At 45.1% G+C, this 27,122-nt stretch overlaps 1 protein-coding gene across 4 annotated transcripts in view; it reads right to left on the bottom strand.

Annotated features, from left to right (window-relative positions):
• Positions 1 to 25,493, bottom strand: part of Als2 (alsin Rho guanine nucleotide exchange factor ALS2) — a 70,048-nt gene extending 44,555 nt beyond the window's left edge. For 2 of the 4 annotated variants that reach the window (XM_028885590.2, XM_037210381.1), the window contains exons 1-6: positions 24,770 to 24,855; positions 11,264 to 11,341; positions 9,099 to 9,253; positions 6,154 to 7,088; positions 2,200 to 2,557; positions 396 to 564 (exon numbers count right to left, since the gene is read on the bottom strand). In XM_028885590.2, coding sequence (XP_028741423.1) covers positions 396 to 564; positions 2,200 to 2,557; positions 6,154 to 7,088; positions 9,099 to 9,253; positions 11,264 to 11,283 — 1,637 coding nt within the window. In that variant the 5' untranslated portion in view covers positions 11,284 to 11,341; positions 24,770 to 24,855. Of the gene's footprint in view, positions 1 to 395; positions 565 to 2,199; positions 2,558 to 6,153; positions 7,089 to 9,098; positions 9,254 to 11,263; positions 11,342 to 24,452; positions 24,706 to 24,769; positions 24,856 to 25,299 lie in introns of those variants that run through there. The other 2 variants (XM_037210380.1, XM_037210379.1) reach the window with 2 other exon arrangements.
• Between the last annotated feature and the right edge of the window lie 1,629 nt (positions 25,494 to 27,122).

The following is a 27,122-nucleotide window of genomic DNA, read 5'->3' as shown; positions in this document are numbered from 1 at the left end:
GTAACTATTCAAATGTTTCAATGAAATATCATCTTATTCCTAACACCATTTTCTGCATTCTAGGATGAACGTGCGTCAAAATGGACATGGACAAGTGTACATGAATGCTCTAGTCCTTTATTGGTTGGTTATTATTTGTTCTGAGACAGGGTCTCTCTATGCAGTCCTAGCTGGCATGTAACTCATTATGTAGACCAGACTGGCCTCAGACTCACATGGCCACCATGTCCAGCCTCCAGCCCTGTACCCCGCTAGGCACCTAGGACTAAAGTGACACTTTTTATCAGCGCTGAGGTGCACAGTGACTGTCCTGTTGGAGAAGATGGGTGTGTGGAGACCTCAGGAGAAGGGCTATTGCCTAAGCTGACCCCATCAGTGACCACTGGCGCACTCACCTGGGCAGGACGTCGCCGTGCCCCAGCTGCCCTTCCTTGCCTTTCCCCCAGGTCCACACCTCTGTCCGCAGGGAAGGCAGGAGGGCATCTGCTTCTCCACTGTATGTGGGAGTCAGAACCACTGTCCGAGTTTTGACCCTTGCAGCCTTCCTTAAGAGCCTGGGGGAAACTGCAAACAGACAAGAGAGGAGGTGAAGGAGAGAGACGCTTCGACATTCTGAAGACAGGCACTAATAGGGTGTTTGGAAAACACCTTTCAGCTTCTCTGCAGGAGAGTGACTCTGCTGGTCAAGTGAGCTTGGGAAATGCTCCCTACTATTCTGCATCCTGCCTCTCTCTCCCCTGCACAGTCTCACTCATTAGCCTGCAGAAAATGCTCGTGAGACCTACAACTAGAAGCCTACTGAAATGTTCAATCTGCCATACTGTCAAATGTCTGGCTGCAGACCGCTTCGCTATGGAACTCTCATCAACATCCCAGAGAACGTATATTCTAAGGACTATGATAAAGAAATGGGTGTGGTGCCTCAGGCCTGATTACTTGATGAGCCCAGAGGCCTGCTGAGAGTCTGAGGCCATCTGAACTAGAGTTCCAGGCCAGCCTGGACTACAGTGTAAGACCCTGCATCAAGAAAACAAACAAAAACAGGGGGCTGGAGAGATGGCCCAGTGGTTAAATAAACAGACTGCTCTTCCAGAGGACCTGAGTTCAATTCCCAGCAACCACAGGGTGGCTCACAACCATCTGTAATGAGATCTGGTGCCCTCTTCTGGCCTGCAGACATACATGCAGAGACAGAACACTGTATACACAATAAATAAATAAATCTTAAAAAAAAAAAAAAGAAGATACTAAAAATAAAAATACCACAAGGTTGACAAATACCTTTCCTATTTCAAAATATAGTTAAATGCTAATACTTTCTAAGCCAAGTTTTAATTTCAAATACACAACAAACAACTGTAATAAAAGATTAATTTTCAGACATAAAATTTTAAACTATGAAGCTTTAAAAGGGGAGCATCAATAATCTTTATAGGGGCTGGAGAGATGACTCAGCAGATAAGAGCACTGATTACCCTTCCAGAGGACCCAGGTTCAATTCCCAGCACCCACATGGTGGCTTACAAGTATAATTCCAGTTCCAGACAATCTGACACCCTCTTCTGGCCTCCCTGGGCAGAAGAGATGCTCTTGATTGTGCACAAACATACATGCAAGCAAAACACTTGTACACAGAAAATAATTTAAAAATAAAAAAGCCTTTACATATTTTGGATGACTATATAGGTTAATGGTTTGGGTTTTTTTTTTGCTTGTTTATTTTTCTGGTTGATTTGTTTTGTTTTGAGATAGGGTCTCACTATGTGGCCTGGCTGTCCTATAACTCAGCATGTAGACCAGTCTGTCCTCAAATTCAGAAGTCTGCTTGCCTCTGCTTCCAGAGTACTGGGCTTAGAGGTATGGGTCACTATGCCTTGCTAGGTTAATGTTTTATTAAATTAGTCTTTTGAAAGAAAGTTACCAGCTTTTATGATGTTGAAAACAATGTATAACATGAAGTAAATCTTACACATCAATTTGGTAGCAGGACAAACTTTAAATAAAGTCATTTAAAAAACTGAAGTTATGTTCTGTAACTATTTCTGAAGCAGAGAAACAGGGAGCTTTCTCTTAAAGGCACCATTCTAGTAAACCACCATTACAGAGGCCTCGAAATCTGAATATGCCCGCTTTGATCATCAGCATGTGATGTTGGGAGCACCTAGGAGTCTCCGGAAAGTCAGCCCACCCACGCCTTACCCTGTGACAACAATCCTGGGAGGGAGAGTCTTCGACTGCTTCCCTCCGCCTCCTCCTCTCTGATATCCACGAGACTCGAGCTCTTCTTTCCTTGCATTGACTCCTGCTTCACCTGCTCTCCTCGGAGATCTTTCAGACTTTCCGGGCCTGTGGGAGCACTGCCCGCCTGGGCTCCTGTCTCACCAGGGGAAGTGCTGTAAAAGTTCATGACTTTCTTGAGAGACAAGGCCCCGGCTTCGTACGTGGCCGCCACTCTCACGCCGACAGCAGACGCACAGGAGACCACCAGACTGTTGAGGGCTGAGGTGCTTGTGGTCGGTGGACTGTGAAGGTCAGGGCCGGCTTCTGCTACAGGAAGCTGTGCACACACACACAGTTTACAAAACACCAGGTATTACCATGCAGTCAAGAGGGGTCTACGCTCATGGCTACCTGCATAAAAAGTCTAAAACAGACCCTGTCTGTAACCGGAGCGTGAAGGATGTTGCCAGGGCAACAACAGCGGAGCCAGTCATCTTCCATCCCAGACTACCCCTCCCGGTTGTAGAGTTAACAGGCTATGGAAACGGCACTTAAAACACAGCGCTCTACCTAAGCTCTTCCTCTTGTCTGGGTGTCATGTTTTTAGGGGCATGTTAAAATGCTCTCTAGCTGCTTTATGAAACCAAGCCAGGGGAAAGGAGAGGGAGGTACAGAAGGTAGGAGAGGCCCTGGCTGCGGCCCTTGGGAGGCTGAGGCAAGAGGCGCTCAAGGTCAAAGCCAGCATGGCTTCACAGTGAGCCTCTGTCTCAAAAACTAAATAGACAGAAAAAAGAAAAACGTTGGATTTAATACAAAGTGCCCTGCAGAAGGTTGGGAAAACTCCAATCTATTACTTGAGTACTTTGAGGGAAATCTATACTGATTGCGTGCTGCTAAGAAACAGGAGAAGAAATAAGATTTTAAGAAAAGGAGGCGTTTTTAAACATTTTCCAATGAAAATTTAGATATAGGATGTAGAGGAGAAAATGGTAAGCCCCTGACCTGCCATCCCTCACACCACATTCTTAGGCTGACCTATTGGTGAGTTATCTCCCATGACACAGGAGCTGGGAATGTCACAACCTTTGCTCCGGTTACCAGAGGATGAAAGTGACGGGTTAATAATTAAATACATGGAGCTGGTGTTTGTAGCATGCTTCATGGGAATATTAAAAAGTTCAACCAAAAAATGTCCAGTACCAGTGAAAAGTAGGTTGAAATATCAAATACCACTGTTTACTAAAAGGGAAAAAAATCATTAAATATACCAAATAACACAAAAAACTTTTGATATAAGCATAGTTACACTGAAAAATTATTTCTTCTTATGGGAGCTGAGGGCTGCAAAGATAGCTCAGTGGTTAAGAGTACTTGATGATCTTGCAGAGGACCCAGGTTCAGTTCCCAGCACCCATGCCAGGCGGCTCACAACCACCTGTAACTCCAGTTCCCAAATATCAACACCCACACACCCACATGCAGACATATACCCACCTATAACTGAAAATAATAAAAATAAGCAGGCCAGTGGTGGTGCATGCCTTTAATCTCAGCACTCAGGAAGCAGAGACAGGAGGATCTCTGTGAGTTTGAGGCCAGTCTGGTCTACAGAGTGAGTTCCAGGATAGCCAAGGCTACACAGAGAAACCCTGTCTCAAAAAAACAAAAACAAACAAATTAATAATTGTTTTTAAACAAAGACATGTACATTGTTCCTTCATCTGTCCTGCATTCAGAACCAAACCCAGCAAAGCATGGTTGCAGATCTGCAGGCCAGCATGGGCTACACAGTGAGATGTTATCTCAGAAACAACAAAAACCAGAAATAACAATGGCTTCTGATTTTCTTGTAGTACTTCCCAGTGCCTAGCACAGTATCTGGTATACAGTGGGTACTCAATACAGTTTGTCAAATTACATATTAAATTTAGAAGTTACTTCTATGCAAACAGGCAAACAGTAAGCAGAGGTTTGGAAACTGCATCCAGTTAAAGACAAGCACTTTGTTGACTTAGTTCTCATGACAGGTTATTCAGTGTGATGTGGTGATTTCTACCCTGTTATTGACGGCTCCTAAAAGTGCATTGATAGTATCTGAGAGGGACTACTTTGGGAGTCTAATGGGGCTCTTACCATTAGAGGAAAGGCAGAAAACACGGACCACAAACCTTAAGCTACTATCTACTAAATATACATGGATGGGTGGATGGATGGGTGGATGGATGGATACTTTGAAATTCTTTATTTTGAGGTGCTGAAAGCCTCAAGCATGCTAGGTAAGTGCTCTACCACTGAGCTACACTCTAGCTATTTATTGTAGTTAAATGAATAAAGTAATGAAAAACTAATTACTAGTCATTTTGATTCAAGACATAATTTTAGAATTCATAGTCAACCAATAATAAAGAACAGCATATAAAATTTTCACTGTTGGATGTAAGGCTAAAACGTTATTTACAAAGATTAAGCTAAATTTAGTAGGGACACACACTGTCAAAATCAACATACATGATAAAAACTTCAAATGTTTATCAAAATAAGTTCAAAGGAAAAGGCAATTTCTTTTGTTGTTGTTGTTTTGTTTTTTCTTTTTTGACAGTGGCAGTTTGAGAGCCAAATGACTGTATACAGCAAGCTTTTAGCTTTATATTTAATGGAGGAATGACTTCTAGAAGGACAGACTTTTTTGTCTTCTGTGTTGGTTTTTGAGACAAGTTCTCTACAGCCTGTAGTGGCCTCAAACTTGAGATCTAGCAAAGTCAATGCTTTTATAAACATGTACAGTCTAAGAATTTTCTACAAACATTCTCAATAAATTAATGCTGCTTTGTTTAGATTTTTGTAATACTTTTTTATAAACAGCTTACTCTTAATTGGAAAAAAAAAGTCAAATACTACCAAATTCAGAGCACATGCGTGAAGCAGGACTATCTAAAAATATCCCACTTTCTCACTCTGGCAGCGTAGCGTGGGATAAAGAACTGTGAGCTCTTGTGACTTTAAAGACCCTGAGTTAAAAAGAGAGCAGACAACAGTTCCGACGTGATTAGGGGGGTCTGTCGCCCCACCCCCCACAACCCCCTCTGGCACAAAGCAAATCAAAAAGTAATCCCAGAGAAAACCTTTTGGAACAATGTGTTTCCAACAGCAATGTCCCCCATTTCATTAGTCTTTAAATGAGAATATTTTAAACAAGACAAAAGTATTTCCCCACCTCAAATAAGGCCCAGTAAGACCCAGTCATAACTGAAAACAAACAAAAAATAAATAAAAATAATCAATCTGAAACACAATGTAAAGCCTTGAAGTTTCTTTTCTCTCTTTTTGTTTCCTTTTGTTTTATGAGACTGTTAATTGTAGCCCTGACTAGCTTGATACTATGTAGCATAGGCTAGCCTCAAACTCACAGCAATCCTCCTGCCTTGGCCTCCTGAAAGTTGAGATTACAGGCATGCACCAGCACGTCTAGAAACTGTTAACTGTTACACATCTGCCTTCCACTGAACAGTCTGCAAACGGGTAACCTCCCTGGACAGAGGGAAAGAGTTTTGCAGAACTCTAAAGGGACGCACCAATGCAGTCCAGAAGCAGCTCTGCGAGCCCATGGTTACACCAAGTTAAACTCTTCTGGGGACTACCAAAATGTGATGACTCGGCCAGGATGGCAACACACAACAAGGAAATAAACAAGCAGCTCTCTCAGTCGCTGCTAAAGCAAGCCCAGCATGACATCTTTCAACATTAGGAAGGGTCAAATAAAGAGCCATCTGATTTAACTCAGGCGCCTCCCTCTTTAGGCCTAGCAAGACAGAATTACAGCAGCCTGATGAGGGGAAAAAATAAAATCGTCTGCCAAGATTCAGGACTTAGTTCCTAAAGAAACAAATCCTTTAACTCCAAAGAAAACCTTTATGTCATAAACGTAGCAGCTACCTGGAGCTGGGGTGGCTTTTCTCCATGCTCCTGGTTCTCCTTCACTGGATGCTCGGACAGCTTCTGCAGGTATGCAGTTACCGCCTGGGTGTCGGGGTATGAGGGCGCCGTTCTGGCTGAAGACCCTTCGGCCGTCCCCTCGATGCTCTGCTGAGAGGAAACGGCATTGCCACTTGTGGTCTGCACGGTTCCCACATTCGGGTCATTCGGGTCAGCGTCTGCCGAAGCGTTCTCAAACACCTCCCCCTGCCCGTCCAGCGTCTCCGGCTCTGCGTGGGGGCTGGGGGCCGTGCTGACGTGATCTTCTGCTTGGGACTCGGACAGTGTCACCCCTAAAGGGCAGCAGTGGCTGTCTGAGATTATCACATGGTCCTCTTTGTCTGTCATGGTGATGAGCAGCTGGCTGCATTGGACGCACCTCTCCGGGACCGGCTTCAGGTCCTGCGGGGGGAGGCACTGTACAAGTGCCAGGCTGTGGAATGCACCGCAGGCGACCTGGAGCACCACCCGGCCGGCAAGGTGCTCCACCTTTTGTGGCTTTGTCACTGGGAAGGTGGTGGTGATGAGACCCAGCTGACAGCCGGTGCCCCACGCCCAGATTTCTCTGCTGATGGACAGTGCCAGTGTGTGTTCCTCGCCACATGCCAACTGCAGAATCCTCACCGCCAACAAAGGGCTGGTCTCCGAGTCAGAGATGCTGACGGGACTCGGCTCTGGCACAGACTGCTGGTTAGCGACTGCACACTGGCCAGCCGCATTCTCCCCCCACATGTACACGGCCCCGCTTTCTGTCACCGCTCCGCTGTGGAAGCTCCCCGCCGCCACCGTAACAACATGGTGCCCAACCAAGGCACTTTCTAGAAGAGGGCTGCTTGGACAGATGTCTGCTGATTCGCTTTTCCAGGGAAGGGTCCCGAAGCTGTAGACCTCACCATCTAAGGTTGGAAAGATAAAGAGGAGAGGTCAGTGAACTAACAGGACACTTCATCAGCAGAAACCTTCAGAAGCACGTCATAGGGACTTGGGTAAGGGCAGAGCATTTCTGCTCTTCCCATCTTTCAGCATTATGGATAGTAGTGAGAATACAAGGTAAGGTACACGGTCCACTATTAACAGACAGCATCATAAGCCACTAAAAAGCAGCCAGCAAGCACTGAATCAAAATTACACTGTGTGCCATCTCCTCACCTGGAGAACACAACTCTGGACCATGGCACATGCCATGAGTTTTCTCTCTTCTTTCTTTGCTAGAGATTGAACCCAGGGTCTTTTATGCTAGGCATGTACTCTACCATTGAGCTCCATATATCCCCAGCGGAGATGAATCTGCATTCTTTATGTAACTTGGACACTTAATAACATGGTGTTGCTTAAACATGAGAACAAGAGAAGCTTTCCCTCAAGAACTATCCCAGCTTTTGTGAGACAGGGTCTCCCTCTGCAACCCAGACTGGCTTGGAGCTAACCGTGCAGCCCTGGCTAGCCTCAACCTCATGGTAATCCTCCTGCTTCAGCCTCCTAAATGAGCTACCACACTTGGCTACAAGTCTAGATCATTTTTCTATTAAATATATTATTATTGGTGTGTGTGTGAGATGTGGGGAGGCTCATTCCACAACCCAAGGGGCAGCTTCTCTCCTACCTGCATGCAGAGTCGGGATACCAAACTCAGGGCATCAGGCTTGGGTGCCAAGTGCCTCTACCTACTGAGCCATCTCACGGCCTGACTCGAGATTTTAAAGGTGCCATGTTAATGGAAGGGTTCCGAATATCCTTTTTTTTTTTTTTTTTTTTTCAAGACAGGGTTTCTCTATGTAACAATTCTGGCTGCCCTGGAACTCGCTTTGTAGACCAGGCTAGCCTCAAACTCACTGAGATCCATCTGCCTCTGCTTTCCAAATGCTGGGATTAAAGGCATGTACCACCACCACCTGGCATTTCCATATATCTTTCTAAAAGGTTTTCAGGTATTTAATTAACATATTCCAAATATCTTATTTTAACAAAGGCTAGTTCTATAGCTCAGTGCTAGAGATTTTGCTTAGCATACAAGAGGTCCCAGGTTCAATCTGCAGTACTGCCAAAAGGAGAAAGAAAAAGACCACCAGATTCTCCCATACACTCTTGAGAATTATACATTTTGAGATCCACAGTATAGATATTAAATTTATAGTTCACATTTTTCAAATAAGTATTTTCTAAAATCTTAATATAATATGTAACATAATAAAAGCAATATAATAACCCACTAGAAAGAACTCTCATATGCTCATGTTTATTTCATAACACCAGGTTTAAGCTGTTTCCTAGAGTTTTCTTCTCTTAGCTCCACAATGAAAATGTAAAATATTATTAATTCTTAAATGTCGACTAACAGAAATTTAAAATTAGACATCGATGGAAATCTTGACTCAAATCAACCTTTCTATGACTAGGTTGGTAATTTGGTAAGCTGGCATCAAGATCTGAGTGATCTACTTCAGATGCTTGGAGCTGCCTTTTCCCACCACAGAGCGCTGTACTGAGACTCCATGGCCCGTGGTTACGGGGCAGGAGAGGAAGGCTCTGACCAGATGGGTTCAGCTGGGACTCTGCACTCACTTCCTTGCTCATCAGTGACTCACGTGAGTGGTGGCCCGGGGAATTCTGGGGTAATAAGCCCCAGTTCTCACTGGCATTGCTGTTCTGATATGTGAAAACAGTCTGTGTAGGCTACTTATGTGTTGACTACTATAAAATTTAAGAACTACAATTCCCCCTTTTATTCAAGCCAATAGAATGTCTTCAGTTTACAAATAAATGTGGTGGGTTTTTGTAAAATGAGTTGCGCTATAATTTGAGAACTAGAGGGTACAAGTTGCAGCGAACCTCAGAAAGGGCCTGCGGTGGTCAGGAACCCTCTCCTGACCCAGCGCAGGCATGGGCAGGGCCTCTGACGTACATACCTTCAGTCAGAAGAACTCCATGCTTCACCCCCAGGGCTGCCTGAAGGACAGTCTTTCCTCCCCAGCCTGGCAACCTCTCTGGTGTTAGAGCCAAGGATCCTGCCTGCCAGACATGGACCAGGCCTCTTTCTTTGGATCCTTCTGCCTCTGTTGAGCTACAAACATTCAAAAAGAAAAAAATCCCAACAGTTATCCCCACAACTCAAAGCTGTTCTCTCCTCCCTCACTAACTCTCCGGACACTACTTTCCTTCTGTCGGTCTGTGTATGCACTGGGGAGGTCGGGCTGTGAATCCAAGATTGTACCTTCTACCGGCACGGATGCAGGGATGGCTGGGTCACATGGTTTAATTAGCATTTCCTTTACACTTTGGTTATGTATGACACCCGGGCCAAAATAATACAACTGGGCTAGGAGATAATCTAAACCCACAAATTACTGGCCTCTAAGCAATAAATAAGGCCTGCGACATTTTTATGTTTAGTGATTTGGCAGCACAAAATTTCTAATTTGATGAGAGAGGAAATGAAATCTTTCACTTTATGTTGACTTTAAATCTAACTGCTATTTACATTTGCTGATGGTGCTGGGGACTGAACCTGCCCACGACCTTGCACATAACAGGTAAGCACTGTATAACTGACTCTATCCTCAGCCCACTGCTATCTAGTTTTTAAATATTATTATGTATATCTGGCATATACTTGAACATATAAAGAGAGTACAAATGTGTTAATTCTATACATGTATATATGTTAATGGTCAGGGTAACCATCATATTCCTCACTTTAAATATAAATTATTTCTTTGTATTTGGGGCATTCAAAATCCTCTCTACGAGCTATATGGGGCTACAGAGAACTGAGTGTGGCAGCACTCAGCTGCCATCCCAGCACTCAGGAGGCTGGGGAGAAGCCTTCCGAGTTGGAGAACAGTCTGAGCTAAATGTCAGTCTGAGCTACAGAGTGAGGCTCAAAAAAAAAAAAAAAAAAAAAAAAGAAAAGAAAAAAGAAATTATTACTACCTATTGTTCACCCTATAGTCTGACAGAACATTCTCAGGTATTCTTCCCATACAAAGGCACCCGATATACATTAACCATCCATTCTCCCCATGTTCTGACAACCGCTATTCTGCCCTCTAGCTTCAAGAGATCAACTTTCCACCTCCCACACGTAAGCAACAAGAGGTAGTATGTGTCTTTCTATGCCTGACCTACTTCAACAAATGACCACGCATGTGGCCTCAAATGACAAGATTTCATTCTTCGTTATGGCTGAATACAGGCAACTGCCAGTACACACCACTGTTTGATTTTCCATTATTTAGACTTTTTTAAGAATCAAATTTGTAGCCGGACGGTGGTGGCGCACGCCTTTAATCCCAGCACTCGGGATGCAGAGCCAGGCGGATCTCTGTGAGTTCGAGGCCAGCCTGGGCTACCAAGTGAGTCCCAGGAAAGGCGCAAAGCTACACAGAGAAAACCTGTCTCAAAAAAAAAAAAAATCAAATTTGTAACTGACAACAGTCCTTTATACTTTCCTTATACTGTTAAGAAGGAATCCTCTGCCCACCCCCCAAACAGGGTCTCACTGTGTAACAGCCCTGGATGGCCTGGAACTCTCTCTGTAGCCCAGGCTGGCCCTGAACTCACAGAGATCCACCTGCCTCTGCCTCCCAAGTGCTAGGACTAATGACGTGTGCCAGCACACCCAGCTACACTGGTGTTTTTGTTTACTTGTTTCTAGAAAATACAGATTCCTCTACTGTAGTGGAAACAGAAAAGTTTTTTAAAATGTCTCTCCTTTTGCTAAACAACATTCCCTTAAATTATAATTGGGCTTAACAAGCTATGGAAGGAAAGTCACAATTTAACCTTCTTTTTAAATATCTTCTGTGAGTAGTTTTCTAAAGAAAGATTAAAACAAAACTGATTGTACAAAAGAATGTCCATAAGAGTTGTAAGATAATGAAGACCCTTTATAAGCATAAGAAACTAACAAAGCTTTTCTCTAATCACCTTTATTCAAATGATTTTGTCTCTTTACCTACCAATTACAAATGCAATCATGTGCTCCCACTTAATACCACTGAGAAGAGAATCAAACTAAACAATACTTACAACTACATGGATTTGTTTGCAGGGGAGAAGAAAATGATTTTACCTTTTCTTCTTTGAGTCCATCGGTCAGGAGGAACACTCCATCACCAAATCATTCCCTTCGCAAAAGTTCTATCAAGACCTAAATAGAAAACACTGTTTAGGACACACTAAAACACTAAATAGGAATCACAGAGTAGTGGAAGAATATTTGAATACTCTGCCTTTATCCCTTCAAAAGGGGAGTGGGGGGAGGGCGGGCCTCTAACAAGTGTCCGCTCACTGAGTAATAAATATTGAGAGAAACTATTCCAACTATTTCAGAGCCTGCCTACTCAAAGTCATATATCAAGTCTGCGCCTGAGCTTATAAAACGCCTACTTACCATCAAAGTAACAGCACAGAAGAAAAGGAAGTCTGCAAGAAGCTGAACTCCTCCAGGCAATGGATTTTTCAGTTTTAAAAATTATTATAAAGGAGGTAATTCAATCTGCAAATCAATGTATTCACTACAAAAACTACATACAGATTGTGGTAGTTTGAATGAGAAGCGCCCCCATCTATTTGAATACTCGGTCCCTAGTAAGTGGAACTGTTTGGGAAGGATGGAGGGCGTGGCCTTGTTGGGCCATTCCCAGTGTGCTCTCTGCCTCTGTTTGCAGTACCCGAGCTCTCGGCTGCTGCTGCCACTTTCCCTTTGCTCCGTCATGGTGACTTCTAACCCCGTTTAACACTACGGGGTTAGACACTTTCTTTTATAAGTTGCTGTAGTCATGGTGTTTTATGGCAGCAATAGAAACATAACTAATACATATATGGAGGTTACTTTTTAAGTACTTCTGGGACACATAAAAATTTAAATTCCAACTGGGAAAGATTTTTTAAAATCTCAGTAATATATCACATCCAACTCATTTTAATTTTCAGTAATGAACAAAAATGTTAATTGTCAAATTACTTTTTGTGTTTAATTAAAATACAACATTTTTCCATTTATTGGAACTTATGTGGTAATTTCCCCAAATCAATCTCAATTCAAAACTAACGTGCTTCAAACCCGAAAAGGCTAGAAGAAATCTGTATTTGAAATGAGAGGTTTCTAGGCCCAGCACTTGCCATTTGATCTGGACAGTCTGAGCATTAGTGTGGCAGAAGCCTTCACCCTAACCAATCACCAGCTCATTTGATCTGGACAGTCTAAGGGTATTAGTGTGGAGAAGCCTTCACCCTAACCGATCACCAGCTCAGTCTCTGTAACGTTCCTTGTGGCCCAGCACACTAACTGGAGGAGGCATTGTCTGCTGGGCCCCTGGGCCACAAGCACCTTCTTTCCAGCACAGCTGCTCACGGTGCCTAGAATGGCAGGGATACAGATTAACTAGGTGTGGCAGGCTCTTGTTCCTACAAAACCTGGAGTTCTATGCTGTGGAGAGACTTCATAAGGACAAGACAGACAGACTGACAGACAGACAGACAGACAGACACACACACACAAACACACACACACACACACACACACACACACACAACCATGTTGAACTGGTAAGAGAAAGACCAGAAAAAAAAGGGATCTTAAGAATCAGATTGATGTCTTAAAGTTCCCATTTAGTTTAAAAAAACTAAACCTGTTGGGGATGCAGTTGTGTGGTAACACATACTGACTCTGGATTCGTTCCCCAATATTCCCCCCAAGGAATAAAATAAAATACAATCCTGCACCCAGAATCCAGGCATAGTAGCAACTGACCATAATCTCAGCTCTCAGGAAGCTGAGGCAGGAGTTCAAAGTTCAAAGCCAAGCTGGGAGTTGTGGCACACATCTGTGATCCTAGCACTTAGAGGGTAGAGCTAGATTATCCTGAGTTGAAGGCTAGCCTGGGCTACATGAACACTAGCTCTTAACCAGTGAGCCATCTCTCTTGCTCTCAAACTTAGGGCTTTATATTGAATGATTTTATGTTGAATATATGGGGAAGCTATCCCAGAGTTTTAAACAGAGAAATGACATGATCTGGTTTTCATTTAGCTAATGAACAGAAATGGCTGCAAAAAGACTGGTGAAGAATCTACTATCGTTATCCAAAGACAATGGATATCACCTCAATAAATAAGTAATTAATCAGTAATAAACAAAGAAAAAGTTCAAGGTTAACTGGGTACACCACAAGCCCTTGTCTCAAAATATAACAACAAAAATCATTCAATGGAAAAGAGCTAAATAAAGATTAATGTACAAAAATCACGGCCCATTAGTTTAAAAAAATCAATGTTTGGCCAGGCGGTGGTGGCGCACGCCTTTAATCCCAGCACTCGGGAGGCAGAGCCAGGCGGATCTCTGTGAGTTCGAGGCCAGCCTGGGCTACCAAGTGAGTCCCAGGAAAGGCACAAAGCTACACAGAGAAACCCTGTCTTGAAAAACTAAAAATCAATGTTTAAACAAAAAAAAAAAAAGGAAGAAAAATAAGCAAAGGAAATGTTGAATGAGTTTCAATTTAAAAATTCATGTTTTTAAAGGCACCAAAATTCATAAAAAATACAAGCAATGAAGCCCTATTTCTGTGGGCCTTATAATACTGGGACCAAATTTACAATTTTCTGCAGAGGGGATGGCATGGTCACTGCTCGGCAGACAACCCACACTGGCAGGGCCCTCTCAGTCCATCTGTTTACTCCAGACTGCCTGGAGTTCTCACTACCTTCCCATCTGTGTATCCGGAGGAAGTTACTTTCCACTTTGTAAGAGCTTAATTTAGAATGGGTTTGGATCCTTCAAAGTTGGATGAAAGGTACTGTGTAAACAGAAGGTAAATCTAAATAAACGTAATGCTATTTGATAAACAGAACTATTAACTGCTACTAACTCTGTTGGTGACGGTAACTAGCTTTAGTAAGACGTCCATTTCATGGTGTGCAATGAAACGCTGGAGCCGGACATACTGGGTGCTCATCTGCGGAGATCAGGAGTGTACTTCTGACTACAACACCTAGCAGGAGCCGGAGCACCCCTCTAGGAGCCACATCTCATTTCCTGAAGTAAATTCACCACATCAAGACTGAATTTTGTCCTGTTGCCTGACAACCAAAACTACCGTAAACTATGACCCCAGCTATCAGGAAGCGGAGGCGTAGAACTGCCATGGGTTCAAGGCCACCCTGGGCTACGGTAGTGAGTCCCAGTCCAGCCTGAGCTATAGTATAAGAAGCTGTCTCAACGGGCGGTGGTGGCGCACGCCTTTAATCCCAGCACTCGGGAGGCAGAGCCAGGCGGATCTCTGTGAGTTCGAGGCCAGCCTGGGCTACCAAGTGAGTTCCAGGAAAGGAGCAAAAACTACAGAGAAACCCTGTCTCGAAAAACCAAAAAGAGAAGCTGTCTCAAAAAAGAAGGGGTGAAAAAAAGTAAAAATATCCACAAAAAAAGAAAGAAAAAAGAAAGAAAGAAAGAAAGAGAGAGAGAGAGAGAGAGAGAGAGAGAGAGAGAGAGAAAGAAAGAAAGAAAGAAAGAAAGAAAGAAAGAAAGAAAGAAAGAAAGAAAGAAAGAAAGAAAGAAAGAAAGGCGGCTCTGCAGTTAAGGACAAGTGCTGCCCTTGCACAGGAAATTCAAGGCTATCCTCAGCTACCAAAAGAGTGTGAGGATAGCCTGGGTTACAAGTGACCCTCTCCCCCTCAAAAGGGCGGGGGGAGAAAACTATTTTACAGACATTTTACTTTATTAACACTGTTGTAGAAACAGTTCCCTTCTGTGTTTCTTTTTTTAATGTGGTCTTTCTATGTAGCCCGAGCTAGCCTCAAACTGGTGAGTCCCTCCCTCAGCTCCCCAAGCACTAGTTATAGGTGGGCACCCCATGCCGGGCTTCATTTTGTTACAATAGCTTTAAGACATTTGATGCTTTTCAGGAAGACGTGTCTGCCTGAAGCTCAGATAGAACAATGAAAAAAAGAGAATGCTGGGGGCTGGAGAGATGGCTCAGAGGGGAAGAGCACTGGCTGCTCTTCCAGACGTCCTGAGTTCAATTCCCAGCAACCACATGGTGGCTCACAACCATCTGTAATGTGATCTGGTGTCCTCTTCTGGCCTGCAGGCAGAACACTGTATACATAATAAATAAATACAAAAAAAGAGAGAGAGAGAGAGAAAAGGAGAGAATACTGCAGGAGAATATGCAGTCCAAAGCTCACCCGCTGAGGGACATTGGTATTCACCAACTCCATTAACACCTCTCCTCAGTTTTGAATTAACACAGAAAAAGGGGGTAAGCCAAAAAAAAAAAAAGTTTTTTTTTTCTAATGTTTCTACGATTGCTTCTCCATTCACACAGCACCGAAGTTGGTGAAGATGGCCCAGCTGTGGGACTCCTCAGAGACAGCTCTCCCTGGGGGACAGCTACGGTCCTGTGCTCTGTGGAGACCCAGCCCTGCACCCAGCCGCCTTTCTCGTGTTAACAGCACCCTTCCTCCACTGACCTGCGTCCTGTATTAACTCACTGATAAAAACACTGTCTAAACAGCTCTCACGTGAAGTCAGACGGTGGAGTCCACTGCCCTTCGAGGCCTTTCTTTCCACACAGCAACAGAATCTCTGTAACACAGACAACCCAGCCTCTGGTGGTTCTACCTGTTAAGTTCCAGGCGCCAAAGGCCGAAGCTGGACTCGCTTTAGAGCACACCACTCTGCAAGCTATTAATTATCTCCTTCACGGGAAGAGGACTCAACCCCCAGATGACACATTAAAATAAGAGCAAACCTTGGTTCTTAGCAAAGGGAAGGCACTTTTAGATCTCACTGGATACATACCTTCTGTGAGGGAAAAACGAGCTGTGTGTAGTTAAAGATGCTGTTTTAATAGCAGGATCTGAGAATGCTCTAAAACGAATATGGCCCAGTGTCCTAATCATTGCTAAAAAGAGCTGCAAGTCACATATGGTGTGGTACATGCCTATGATCCCACAATTGGGGAGGCTAAGACAGGAGGATTGCTTTGAGTTTGAGCCTAGCTTGGGGAATAATACAGATTCTGTCTTTAAAAAGAAGAGCAATGAACCATCTGTATTTCCATAATATCAGAACCAGAAACCCAAAGGCTAAAGCTCTGAAAGCTTTTCTCACAGCAAAGTCCAATCTGACCTCGATTCAGTCAGCTGTAAAAGCCTACCGGAAGCAATGAGGGATTTGTTATTTTGTCCCTCTAGGGCAAATACTGCCCTGCCTCTCCTGGTGCAGAAATATCAATATGATTAGAGGCTGGCACAGACCCCAGGGGAGGTGCCACATGACACACAGTTTACACACCTGTTCAGGAGAGAAAAATCGCAGCTTCAAAACATATGTCTAATAACAGTTCCAAGTAAGGGGCTTGGAACCTGTATTCTTTTTTTTGTTGTTTTTGTTTTTTGAGACAGGGTTTCTCTGTGTAGCTTTGCGCCTTTTCCTGGAACTCACTTGGTAGTCCAGGCTGGCCTTGAACTCACAGAGATCCGCCTGGCTCTGCCTCCCAAGTGCTGGGATTAAAGGCATGTGCCACCACCGCCTGGCTGGAACCTGTATTCTTAAAAAAAAAACACTGTAATTTTTAGTATGTCTCCCAACTTTTAACTTCTTATAGGCTTCATTCTGCTTCTTCGGTGTGCTTGCTTCTTATTTGGGGTGGAGAGGGGAAGGTGGGTAGACGAAGGCTTACATGTTGCCCTGGCCAGCTTCAAACTCTTGAGCTGAAGTGATCCCTACAGCCGGTAGCTTTCTACAGCGAAGACAGTATCCTCAAGACATCAAGAAAGCTAACGTGTTCTCTCTCCCTTGCCCTTCCTTCTCTTCCCAACCTGTTTTTTCAGACAGTCTCACCATGTCGCCCTAGCTGGCCTAGAACTGACTGTGTAGTGCAGGCTAGCCTCACATCTGAAGAAGCAATTCTGGTCTCTGCCCAGAGAGCACTGAGAGTACAAGAATGTACCCCATACCACACTACTTCCCTCTTCACGGTGTTTAGAATGGGTCTCTGGGACCGGGAGTATAATTCGGGAGTAGAACATTTGTCTAACAAGTGTTGATGAAAATAATAACAATGGCTGGGCGGTGGTGGTGCACACCTTTAATTCCAGCACTCGGGAGCCAGAGGCAAGTGAATCTCTGTGAGTTCAAGGCCAGCCTGGTCTACAGAGCGAGTTCCAGGTCTTGAGAAAAAAAAAAAGAAAGAAAACAAGCAAATTATATATAAAAACATATATATATATATATAATATATTAGCAGTAATGAAGTTACAAACATAATGATAATTAGTAATTAAAACTGAACAGGACCAGCAAGACAGCTCAGTGGATAAACTTGCCACCAAACCTGACGACCTGAGTTCAATCCCTGGGACCCACAAGGTGAAAGGAAAACTGGCTCCCAAGAGTTGTCCTCTGACCTGCATGTGCTCAGCGTGAGCACACCCACACACATGTGAGTAAGTACCATGTGTAACTTAAATTTAAAAAATGACTACACGTTAAGATAGGAAGGTAAACTGGGCACGGTGACACACTCCTTTAATCCCAGCACATGGAAGGCAGAGATCGGCAGATCCAAAGTCAAGACCAGCCACACCTATAGCAAGTTACAAGCCGCCCTGGGCTACACGGGACTCTTGACCTTGTTTCAAAAAAAAAATTACAACCAGAAACAGGAAAGCAATAAAACAATGGAGCAAACTGTATCATAAACTATGAAAGGAATTTACAGATTACCTAGTGGCATTAGTGGCTTGAATAAAAAATTACTAGATTTTCAAGTAGCCACCCATGACTTGTTTCTTTTTTTGTCTACACAGGTGAGGTAGCGATAGACAGAACTTCACACTGTAGTCCAGGTGCTGTGAACTCTGCAATCTTCCTGCCTCAATCTTGTAAACCCCAAGATTACATGTACGAGCCACTATACCTGACTAGTGCTTTCCTTCTGAAGTCTGAGTTACAATGTGTTATAATCTAACAAACCAGAGTTCACACCGTGGACACAGTAACTAGTTATTTAAGAGAATCTGGGATGTTACACAGGTAAAATACTTAGTAATTATTTGCTCCTGGACTCTAGGTCACTATGTTGACATGTGGATTAAGGCATGCACTTCTTGCCACTGACACCTTTACCAGGCATGCAAGGCTGAGGACAGCTCACCTGCAAGAACTGACATGCTGATCAACTGGAACTGTCCCGGCCACTGCAAATGCTAACAATCTTGACCCAGGGTAAGGGTCAATTAATGCACTGAGTGAATCAAGCAGCCTAGCTAAGAAAGCTACTTATTACTTCTAATTTTGTGCTAATGGGATAATGCCTTTACTAAGTCTTTGCCCATCCTGGAGGTCAGAAAGCATGATGTTTTTATGCCTGTATTCACACTAACCACTATGAACAAGCTGACTCTATTTAAAGGAGAACCTAAATGGAAGACACAACCTTTGACCTGAAGTTCCAGGGAGCTGTCCTAATACTCAGTTTAGTCTTCTTCCCCCCACAAACCGTCTTAGCCATACATAAAAATAAACATCAAACCTATGTCCTCACCACCTGGTTTTTAACAGATAATAACATATTTCAAATTTGCTTCACTCCACAGCCCAGGGTGACCTTGAACTTGCAATTCTGTTTCAGTCTCCCAGGTATGTGCCACTGCCCAGTTAGCTCCTTTTCACAGTAGAAGGTTACACATGAAGCTGAAGGCAGTTACCCACCATCTCTAAAAATACAGCTCTTGTTCACACAGACAGTTATATACTCTCATTAGCTATATACGGAGAAGTAAATAATGCTACCGTTTGGGAACTAAACATAAACATATCTTACTGTATGTCAATACTTTCGGCATGGACTTCTTTCACTCGATGTAATGTCCTTACAGTAAGTACAGACCTAGTTAATTCACTTTCTTATTAGGGGATAAGTACATTCAACTGTATGAATAAACCAGTTTATCTATTTTCCTATTGGTGTCCAGTCAGATTGTGCTGCTTTATTACTATTTTAAAGAGTTCTATCATCATTCTTGTTACATGTTTGTTCATAAAACTGCGGCGCCCCCCCCCGCCCCCGCCATTTAAGCTGAGCAATTGGCTCAGTAATATTTAGATGGAAGAAGAAAAAATAATACTGGAGTGAGTGTTACTCAGATGCCATCATTCATTTAGAGCCACAACCAACATCTTTTTTTTTTTTTAATGTGTAGCCCAGGCTGGCCTCGAACTCGTGATCCTCCTGCCTCTGCCTCCTTCAACAAATACCTTTAGCCTCTGTACGTACATGCACACGCACACACAAATCCTAGCCAGGTGTGGTGCATATACCTATGATCCCAACACTTGGAGAGTGGAGGCAGGAGGATTAAGACTTCAAATACATGGGGCTAGCTGGGCAGTGGTTTCGCACACCTTTAATCCCAGTGCTTGGGAGGCAGAGGCAGGTGGATCTCTTATGAGTTCAAGGCCAGCCTGGTCTACAGAGTGAGTTCCAGGACAGGCTCCATAGCTACAAAGAAACTCTTTCTCATAAAACCAAAAAAAAAAAAAAAAAAAAAAAAAAAAAACCCAACCATGAGGCTATAAAGACTGCCAGAAGGAAGGGAGGGAGGGAGAGAGGGAGGAGAAAGAAAGGAAAAAAAAGAAAGAGCAAGGGGAAGGGGTAAGTAGGAGGGAGGGAGGGAAAGAGAAGATGCTACCAAGAAAAAAAAATTGTCTTTAATACAGCTGGAATCTGTGATAAACCTAATTCTGCAAAAGTTCTGAATGGAGCTCCAGTCTGGAAGTCACCGAAGCGCTCAAAGCCCCTCCCCCCAGTGACAGCAGGGACAGTCCAGATGCTATCAGAGCAGATGGGACATCTCCGCTATCACCACCTACCTTCCTCCCTCCTTGTTCAACTCACACACTCACCAAGTCTCATGTTAACAGTTAAATTTGGGGATTAGGTATAACAATCTACGAATGCTGTATTGCTTATACAGTTTGATGTCTCAAGTAATGACTTCTTGTCTTCCAAATTCCTATTGAAAAATGGTCCTCCAATCTCCAGGATTTCATGAGTCCCTGAGATCATGCAGGCAGAGACCCTCCATCCTTGGCAAGCAGGATCCACAACCCTGCTCAGTATTAAGAAGCACTAGAAAGCTGGGTGGTGGTGGCTGGTGCATGTCTTTTAATCCCAGCACTCGGGAGGCAGAGCCAGGCGGATCTCTGTGAGTTCAGGCCAGCCTGGTCTACAGAGCGAGATCCAGGACAGGCTCCCAAGCTCCAGAGAAGGTGAGAATGCCGCTTAGTTGGCAGGAGGAGGCCTTGTCAGCTTGTCTCCTGAGCTCCACGTGCACTGGCAAACACAAGCATACACCATCAATAAATGTAATTTAAAAATGGTTAAAGCATATCCCTAGATATCCTTGTGCCTGCAGAAAGGATTCTTTTGACTTTTTTATATTCCAAACTACTAACCTACATGATGCACCATAAACCACTTTATAATCTCATTTACCAAAGAAAAGTTCTTTAAATAAAGTAAGTATATGGAAATGTATACTTAATTAAAAATATTTTCTTCCTTTTTTTTTTAAAAAAAATATGGAACAGGGAAGTTGACACAGTCTTTTAGAGCCCCAGGCTAGCCTCAAAAGGCTATATAACTAAGGATGACCTTGAACTCCTGACCCTCCTGCCTCTATGCTGAGATTATAGGCATGCCTGGGTTAATGCTTTAAACCCTTTGAATAGTGTAACTTCAAAGCCACCAATGTATACACACACACACACACACACACACACACATAGTTAAGACACTTAAGCACAACCCTCTTGAAGTCTTTAGTTTTCTTTTCATTTGACATGGGGATCTTACTCTGTAGTTCAACTCAGGCCGGCCTACACCTATGTCACCCACTTGAAATCTCCCTGATTCAGTCTCTGGAATCAGCAAGCACCCATCACCATGTGCCCAGCTGAGAAGCCATTTCCTTCCTTCCTTCCTTCCTTCCTTCCTTCCTTCCTTCCTTTCTCTCTCTGTCTCTTTCTCTTCAATTTTTCTGGGGACAGGGTCTCACCTTTAGCTCACCATGTACACCAGGCTGGCCTCGAACTCACTAAGGTGTCTCTTTCTCTCAACACCTATGCCTGATTCTTCAGCATTCGGATCTCTGTGAGTTGGAGACCAGCCTGGTCTATAGAGTGAGTTCCAGAACAGCCAGGGCTGTTACACAGAGAAACCCTGTCTCAAAAAAAAAAAAAAAAAACAAAAAAAAAAACAAAGCAAACAAACAAAAAATCTTTTCTTGAGCAGGGTGTTGTGGTTCGTGCTTGCAATCCAGCCCTGGGAAACTGGGGCCAGCCTGGCCTACAGAGTGAGTTCCAGGCTAGTCTGGACCTTGGGCTGGTTGGGTTTTGTGGATGGTGCCAGCTCTGGGCAGGTGGACCCAGGAGGTATAAGAAAGGTAGCTTAGAGTAAGCCTAAAAGCAAGTCAGTAAGCAGCTTTCCTCCAGGACTCCTGGCCTTGAACTCTTGGTCCTATGGCTTCCAACCAGCACAAGGCCCCTGCTTGCCTTCCTGCCCTGACTTCCCTCAAGGAATGGGGTGATGTGAAGCACATAAACCCACAAGTTATGGTGTCTGTCACAGCAAGAGAAGCAAAGCAGGGCAGACCCTGTCACAACACAAATCGTCCTTCTCTCAAACGTCACCTCTGCTTCATCCAAAGAAATAAGAACTATAGAATGCTCTTGTGAGCTGGTGGCATTCTTTAGAAATACCATCAGGAGGAATGTGGCATGGGCGGATGTAGGCCTGTAATCCCAGTACTCCAGAGATGGGGGTAACAGGACCAAGAGTTCAAGGCCAGCCCCCACCACTCAACTGTACAGCATGTTTGAGGGGAGCCTGGGATACCTAAGACCACCTCCCCCCAAAAAGACTCAGCACTGGGTACTGCTTGTCTTAAACTCATCTAATCACATAAAAACTAAAATCAGAACTCCAGCAATATTCTCACCATATCCTTTACTTCTTTGACAGTCCAGCTGCCCAAGGTAGGGGTATGCGTGGTAGCACACCCCTGAAATCCCAGCAGTCCAGAAGCTGAAGCAGGAGAATCGAGAATCCATGACCAGCCTGAACTACAAATCAAGACCCTGTCTCAAAAATAAATACATGTGGTTTGTGAACACTATTCAAGTTTTCTTCCCAAATTACCTGTTTAATACTACTATAGACTACTATGTTTTCAAAAAACTTTATTAGTTTATTATTTCGCATGTGTGTGCATGTATACCTCTAGAGGTCAGAGGACAACTCCAGGCAGTCAATCTGTCCTTTTATCACTGGGTTTCAGGAACTGAACTAAAGTCATCAGGTTTGGTGACAAGTACCTTTACCCACTAAGCCATATCATGGCCCACATTTTCAAATCTCAACATTATAAAACGGCTTTGAATTTTCTTATTTAACTATGAACTCTAAATCTGCCAATACCAGTCATAATTTAGGAAGTAATTATGACTAGGTGTAGGTTATATCAGCATATTTTCCATATTAAAATACCTTTATGAAATACCAAAGAGATCAACTTGAAAGCATTTTTTCCTCTGAATACAAATCATAAAATTATATCTTGCCAGGTGGTGGTGGTGCACGCCTTTAATCCCAGAACTCGGGGAGGCAGAGCCAGGTGGATCTCTGTGAGTTCAAGGCCAGCCTGGGCTACAGATTGAGATCTAGGACAGGCTCCAAAACAACAGAGAAATCCTGTCTCGAAAAAAAAAATTTCCTAAAATGAGGAATAGTTGCTCTATCCGACTGTCAATAGAGAAGCCTGTGTCCTCTTCAGGGTCCTATTATCTACTGGTGACCACAGGTAGAGAAGCTTGTGCCCTCACTAGGGTGCCTACTACTATCCTCTTTAATGTCTCTCCTCTTTCAATGCCTGTGCTTAAATCTGTGTTATACCCTTTTCTTCAGAAACTCCAACTCTGCTTCTTTCAAAACAATATACCTCTTAGAAAACAAAAGGTTGCCAGGTGGTGGTGGTGCATGCCTTTAATCCCAGCACTCGGAAGCAGAGGGATAGGTGGATCTGTGAGTTCGAGGCCAGCCTGGTCTACCGATCGATATCCAGGATAGGCACCAAAGCTATAGAGAGAGACTCTGTCTTGAAAAACTAAAAACTAAACAAAAAAGAAAAAAAGAAATAAAGAGAAGAAAAGGTCACAATGTGGCCTGATTCGTGATACACTAGAAGAAATTAGTCACTATAAAAACAGTTGGGTTGGGGATTTAGCTCAGTGGTAGAGTGCTTGCCTAGCAAGCACAAGGCCCTGGGTTCGATCCTCAGCTCAAAAAACAAAACAAAACAGTTAATATATACTGGTTATTTCCCGTCGTCCAGGCACAGTAATAAATGATGCATGAACTGTACATGTAAAGGTACTAATACCAAGAAAGGCTAGTGCAGAGATAAGGAAACTGAGGCAAAGAGGCTCAAAGAAATGTGTTCAAGGTATTCCAAAGCCTAGAACTCTTCATCACTGTGCTTCTGTTACTAACGTTAAAATACTACAATTCACTCTTTGTATGGCAGCACCCACCCAATACTCAGGATGCTGAGGCAGGGGGAGCTCCATGCGTCCCAGGCCAGACTGGCCTAGACAATGAGTCCCTGAATCAAAAAATATGAAATAAGAAGCCAATGTTCCACTGATCCCAATGACCTAACACATATGTATGATAAACACAAAAACAAGAAAGCAGGACCTACGGCTTTGCTGCATTTCTGAACCTGCTCAGAATAAACCTACATCACACAGTTCATCCTTGCTAGGAGTTAGAACCTTAATAGGGTACAGCAGTTAGTTATCCCCCCCCCCCAAACCAAAAAGAAAGTGCCTTTCTTGGCCATCCCAATTCAACCAGTGTGCTTTTCCTCTTCGGTCACCACAGAAGTCCTACACAGCAGCTTGCGTCTACCAATCTACAGTTGCTCATCTCCAACAAAACAGCCCTGGTTGCCTGGAGGACCAACATCAGTGTGAGGACCATTTCCTCAGGATCGCCCCTGTGTTCTTTCCTGTCTCCACGGTGCTTATCCTCGCCTCTGGTGGATCATTTGATAGGCTTTGGCCAAACTACCAGTGACTAACATCAAAGTCCTTCTTATTTTCCACAAACGCTGTTTCACGCCACCCAAAGCCCCCCCCCTCCCCGCCCCGTCCACTTTTCACCGCGATTTTGCATCCTGGGGGGCAAACCCACCTTGGACACTCGGCAAGGTTCGCGCGGGCTTGCCAGCTCGGCGCCCACCGTGGGCCATTCAAGCAACCCTCGGGAGCGAATGGGCGGAAAGCAGCGTGGGTGGAGGCGGGAAGAGGGGGGACGCGAAGGAACGCCACACAGCCCGACCACGGACGGCAGCGGCGCCGGGACCCGGAGGGTGGGAGCCGGGCCGAGCCACCACGTCCGGGGCACTTCCACAGGCAGGCGCTGGCCCCGCAGGCCGACGCCGCGCGCTCCCGCCCCTCGGCCGACCCGCCTTCGAACCCCCAGGACCGCCCGGCCCCGCGCGGGCTCACCTGACGCGCCCGCAGCTCCGCCCGCGCTCCCCGCCCGGCGCGAGCCCGACTGCACCGCGGGGGCCGCGAGATCAGCTGATTCACGGGGGGCGGGGCCTCCAGGCCGGGGCGGGGCCGCGAGGTCAGCTGATTCGCGGGGGCGGGGCCTCCAGGCCGGGGCGGGACCGCGAGGTCAGCTGATTCGCGGGGGCGGGGCCTCCAGGCAGGGGCGGGGCCGCGCCGGGGGGATCGGGGGGAGGCCGGCTGGGGAGGAGGCCCCCGCGGAGTGGGTGGGGCTAAGCGGGAGCGGGTGACGGCGTCCGGCAGGGATCAAGATTGCTGGGGACGCGTCGGCTACGGCCGGCAAGCTGCTTTAAGCGAGGGCGGAACCCACGGTGCCCGGGGCGCGCTTTAGCCGCCGCCGAAGACTTAGGGAACGGACCTAGCTGCCTAGGCGTTTCCACGGTAACGGTAGGCCACGCTTGAGGATGGAGGCTACCGCAAGTTAGCGCCTCAAACTGTGAGCGGTACAAGGAAAAAAAAAATCTTACCTCGTAGAGTATGATTGCACACGTTGGTAAGCCCAGCACTTGTGAGGCCGCAGGATCGGGAGGAATTCGAGACCAGCCACATAGCCAGACTGAGCTGGGCGGGCGAGACCCTGTCTCAAGAAAAATAACAAAAGTGAAAACACCAGCTGTCTTCAAGCTTCAATTACCGACTGGTCCCTAACGAAGATCGCTCCTTTTCCCTCGAATGACGTCACGTCTTCACGAGTGTGCGCTTGCCGCGTGTCCACAACCAAAGGGAAGAGCGAGGAGCGAGGCAGGAAGAAATGATAAGAGTGCAGTAAGGGACTAGGGCATGTGAGAGTGGGGTTACCTGGGCACGGGCAGGAGGTAATGTGAGCACTGGTGTACAAATGTGACTGCTTTAGGCTCAGCAATAAAGTTTGGCCACGTGGATGCCTCAGTTGAAGCTGCGAGGCCATCCTGAGAGGACTGCAGATGTTATAAAGAGAGACACTTGTGCCTCTCCTTTTGATTACTGGACTAATAGGATAACAGGACCCAAAGAATTAGAATTTCCTCAAGTCCCTTGCTGGGGACTTCTGATGGGGTTCCCGGTGCAAATCAGAGAGGGAGCTTGTTTCCTGTTATGCCTAGATCGCAGGGACCCCCCAAAAGACCACCACGGAGACCGAATCCCGCATGTAAAAGCAAAGAGCCTTTATTTCAAGCTCGGAGCTTGGTCCCTCTGTCTGTCCAATACAGCGGTGAGAGCAGAGAGCCCTGAACTCAGGTGGGGCAGAGTTTTTATCATAGCAGGGATTGGGGTGAGGGGATTTCCAGGGTACAGGACCCTGATTGGCTGACAATTGTCTAGGGGTGTCTGCAAAACAAAAAATAGGTGTGTGCTAGACTCAAGGACATCTGGCCACCTTATCCAGTGGTTGGAATGTTTGGGATGTCAGGTACTTCCTCACCCCCGGGTAGATCCCTGGGTGGTATCAGCTTATGGCTTTTCCTGGATCTGGGTGTTGCCTGCCAGTAAGCCTGTCACAGAAGCTGTGTTTAGGTCCCTAAGCCTGTCATGGCTGCTGTGTGGTCAAGCAATTTTGGGGCCCCTTCACACTTCCCAGTTCTGATAACTTGTCACTTTGCAGAACAGACCAAGAGCTGAGGTGTGTTCATGCCTTGAGCCTATCTCTTGCCTTTTATTTAAACTTCATGGGGGGGGGGGGTGTTACTGGACTGAACCCTTTGTTCTTCTTCCTAATGTAGTCACGTTGAATACATTTCTTTTACTGTTGTCTCTTTAGTTGGCTTGTTTAGAGGACAGGTAGCTTAGGCCAGAGATAGGAACTTGTTAGGGCGGCCAGGGCCCAGGCTCCGTTAACTGCAGGACACCTTTGATTTGCAGTGACTGTTCTCAAGGCTGCACGATTCTCTGCTCCGGCACTAAAGCAGATAACACACTGGTGAGGCCGTTGAGTTACAGGAACCAGTTAGGGCATTGTGTACAGGACCTTTAGATTCCGAGTATCTATCTGTCTGTCTGTTTGTCTGTCTGTCTATCTATCTATCTTAAATGGAGTAAATGTAAGTTTGTAGGTCCAGCGATGCACATTGTCTAGCAGCAGAGTTTCACGCTTGTTGTGTTCCAAGAGTAGCTGTTTTGGAAAATATTAGGGAGGACTTCGGGGGTGCAGCCAGAGTCCTGGAACCACGACAAGTATGGATTGTTCTGAAACTGTGAGGCAAGCAAAACAATTTTAACATTGTATAGTGAGGAGCCCCGAGGGAATCAATGATGGAGGACAATTCATTTCTTCCTGCCTCGCTCCTGCTATCGAAATATCTACCTGCAACCA

The sequence above is a fragment of the Peromyscus leucopus genome, chromosome 13, assembly GCF_004664715.2.
Source record: "Peromyscus leucopus breed LL Stock chromosome 13, UCI_PerLeu_2.1, whole genome shotgun sequence".
NCBI lineage: Eukaryota > Metazoa > Chordata > Mammalia > Rodentia > Cricetidae > Peromyscus > Peromyscus leucopus.
Note: the sequence above shows the minus strand (reverse complement) of the source record. Positions and strands in the feature narration are given on the sequence as shown.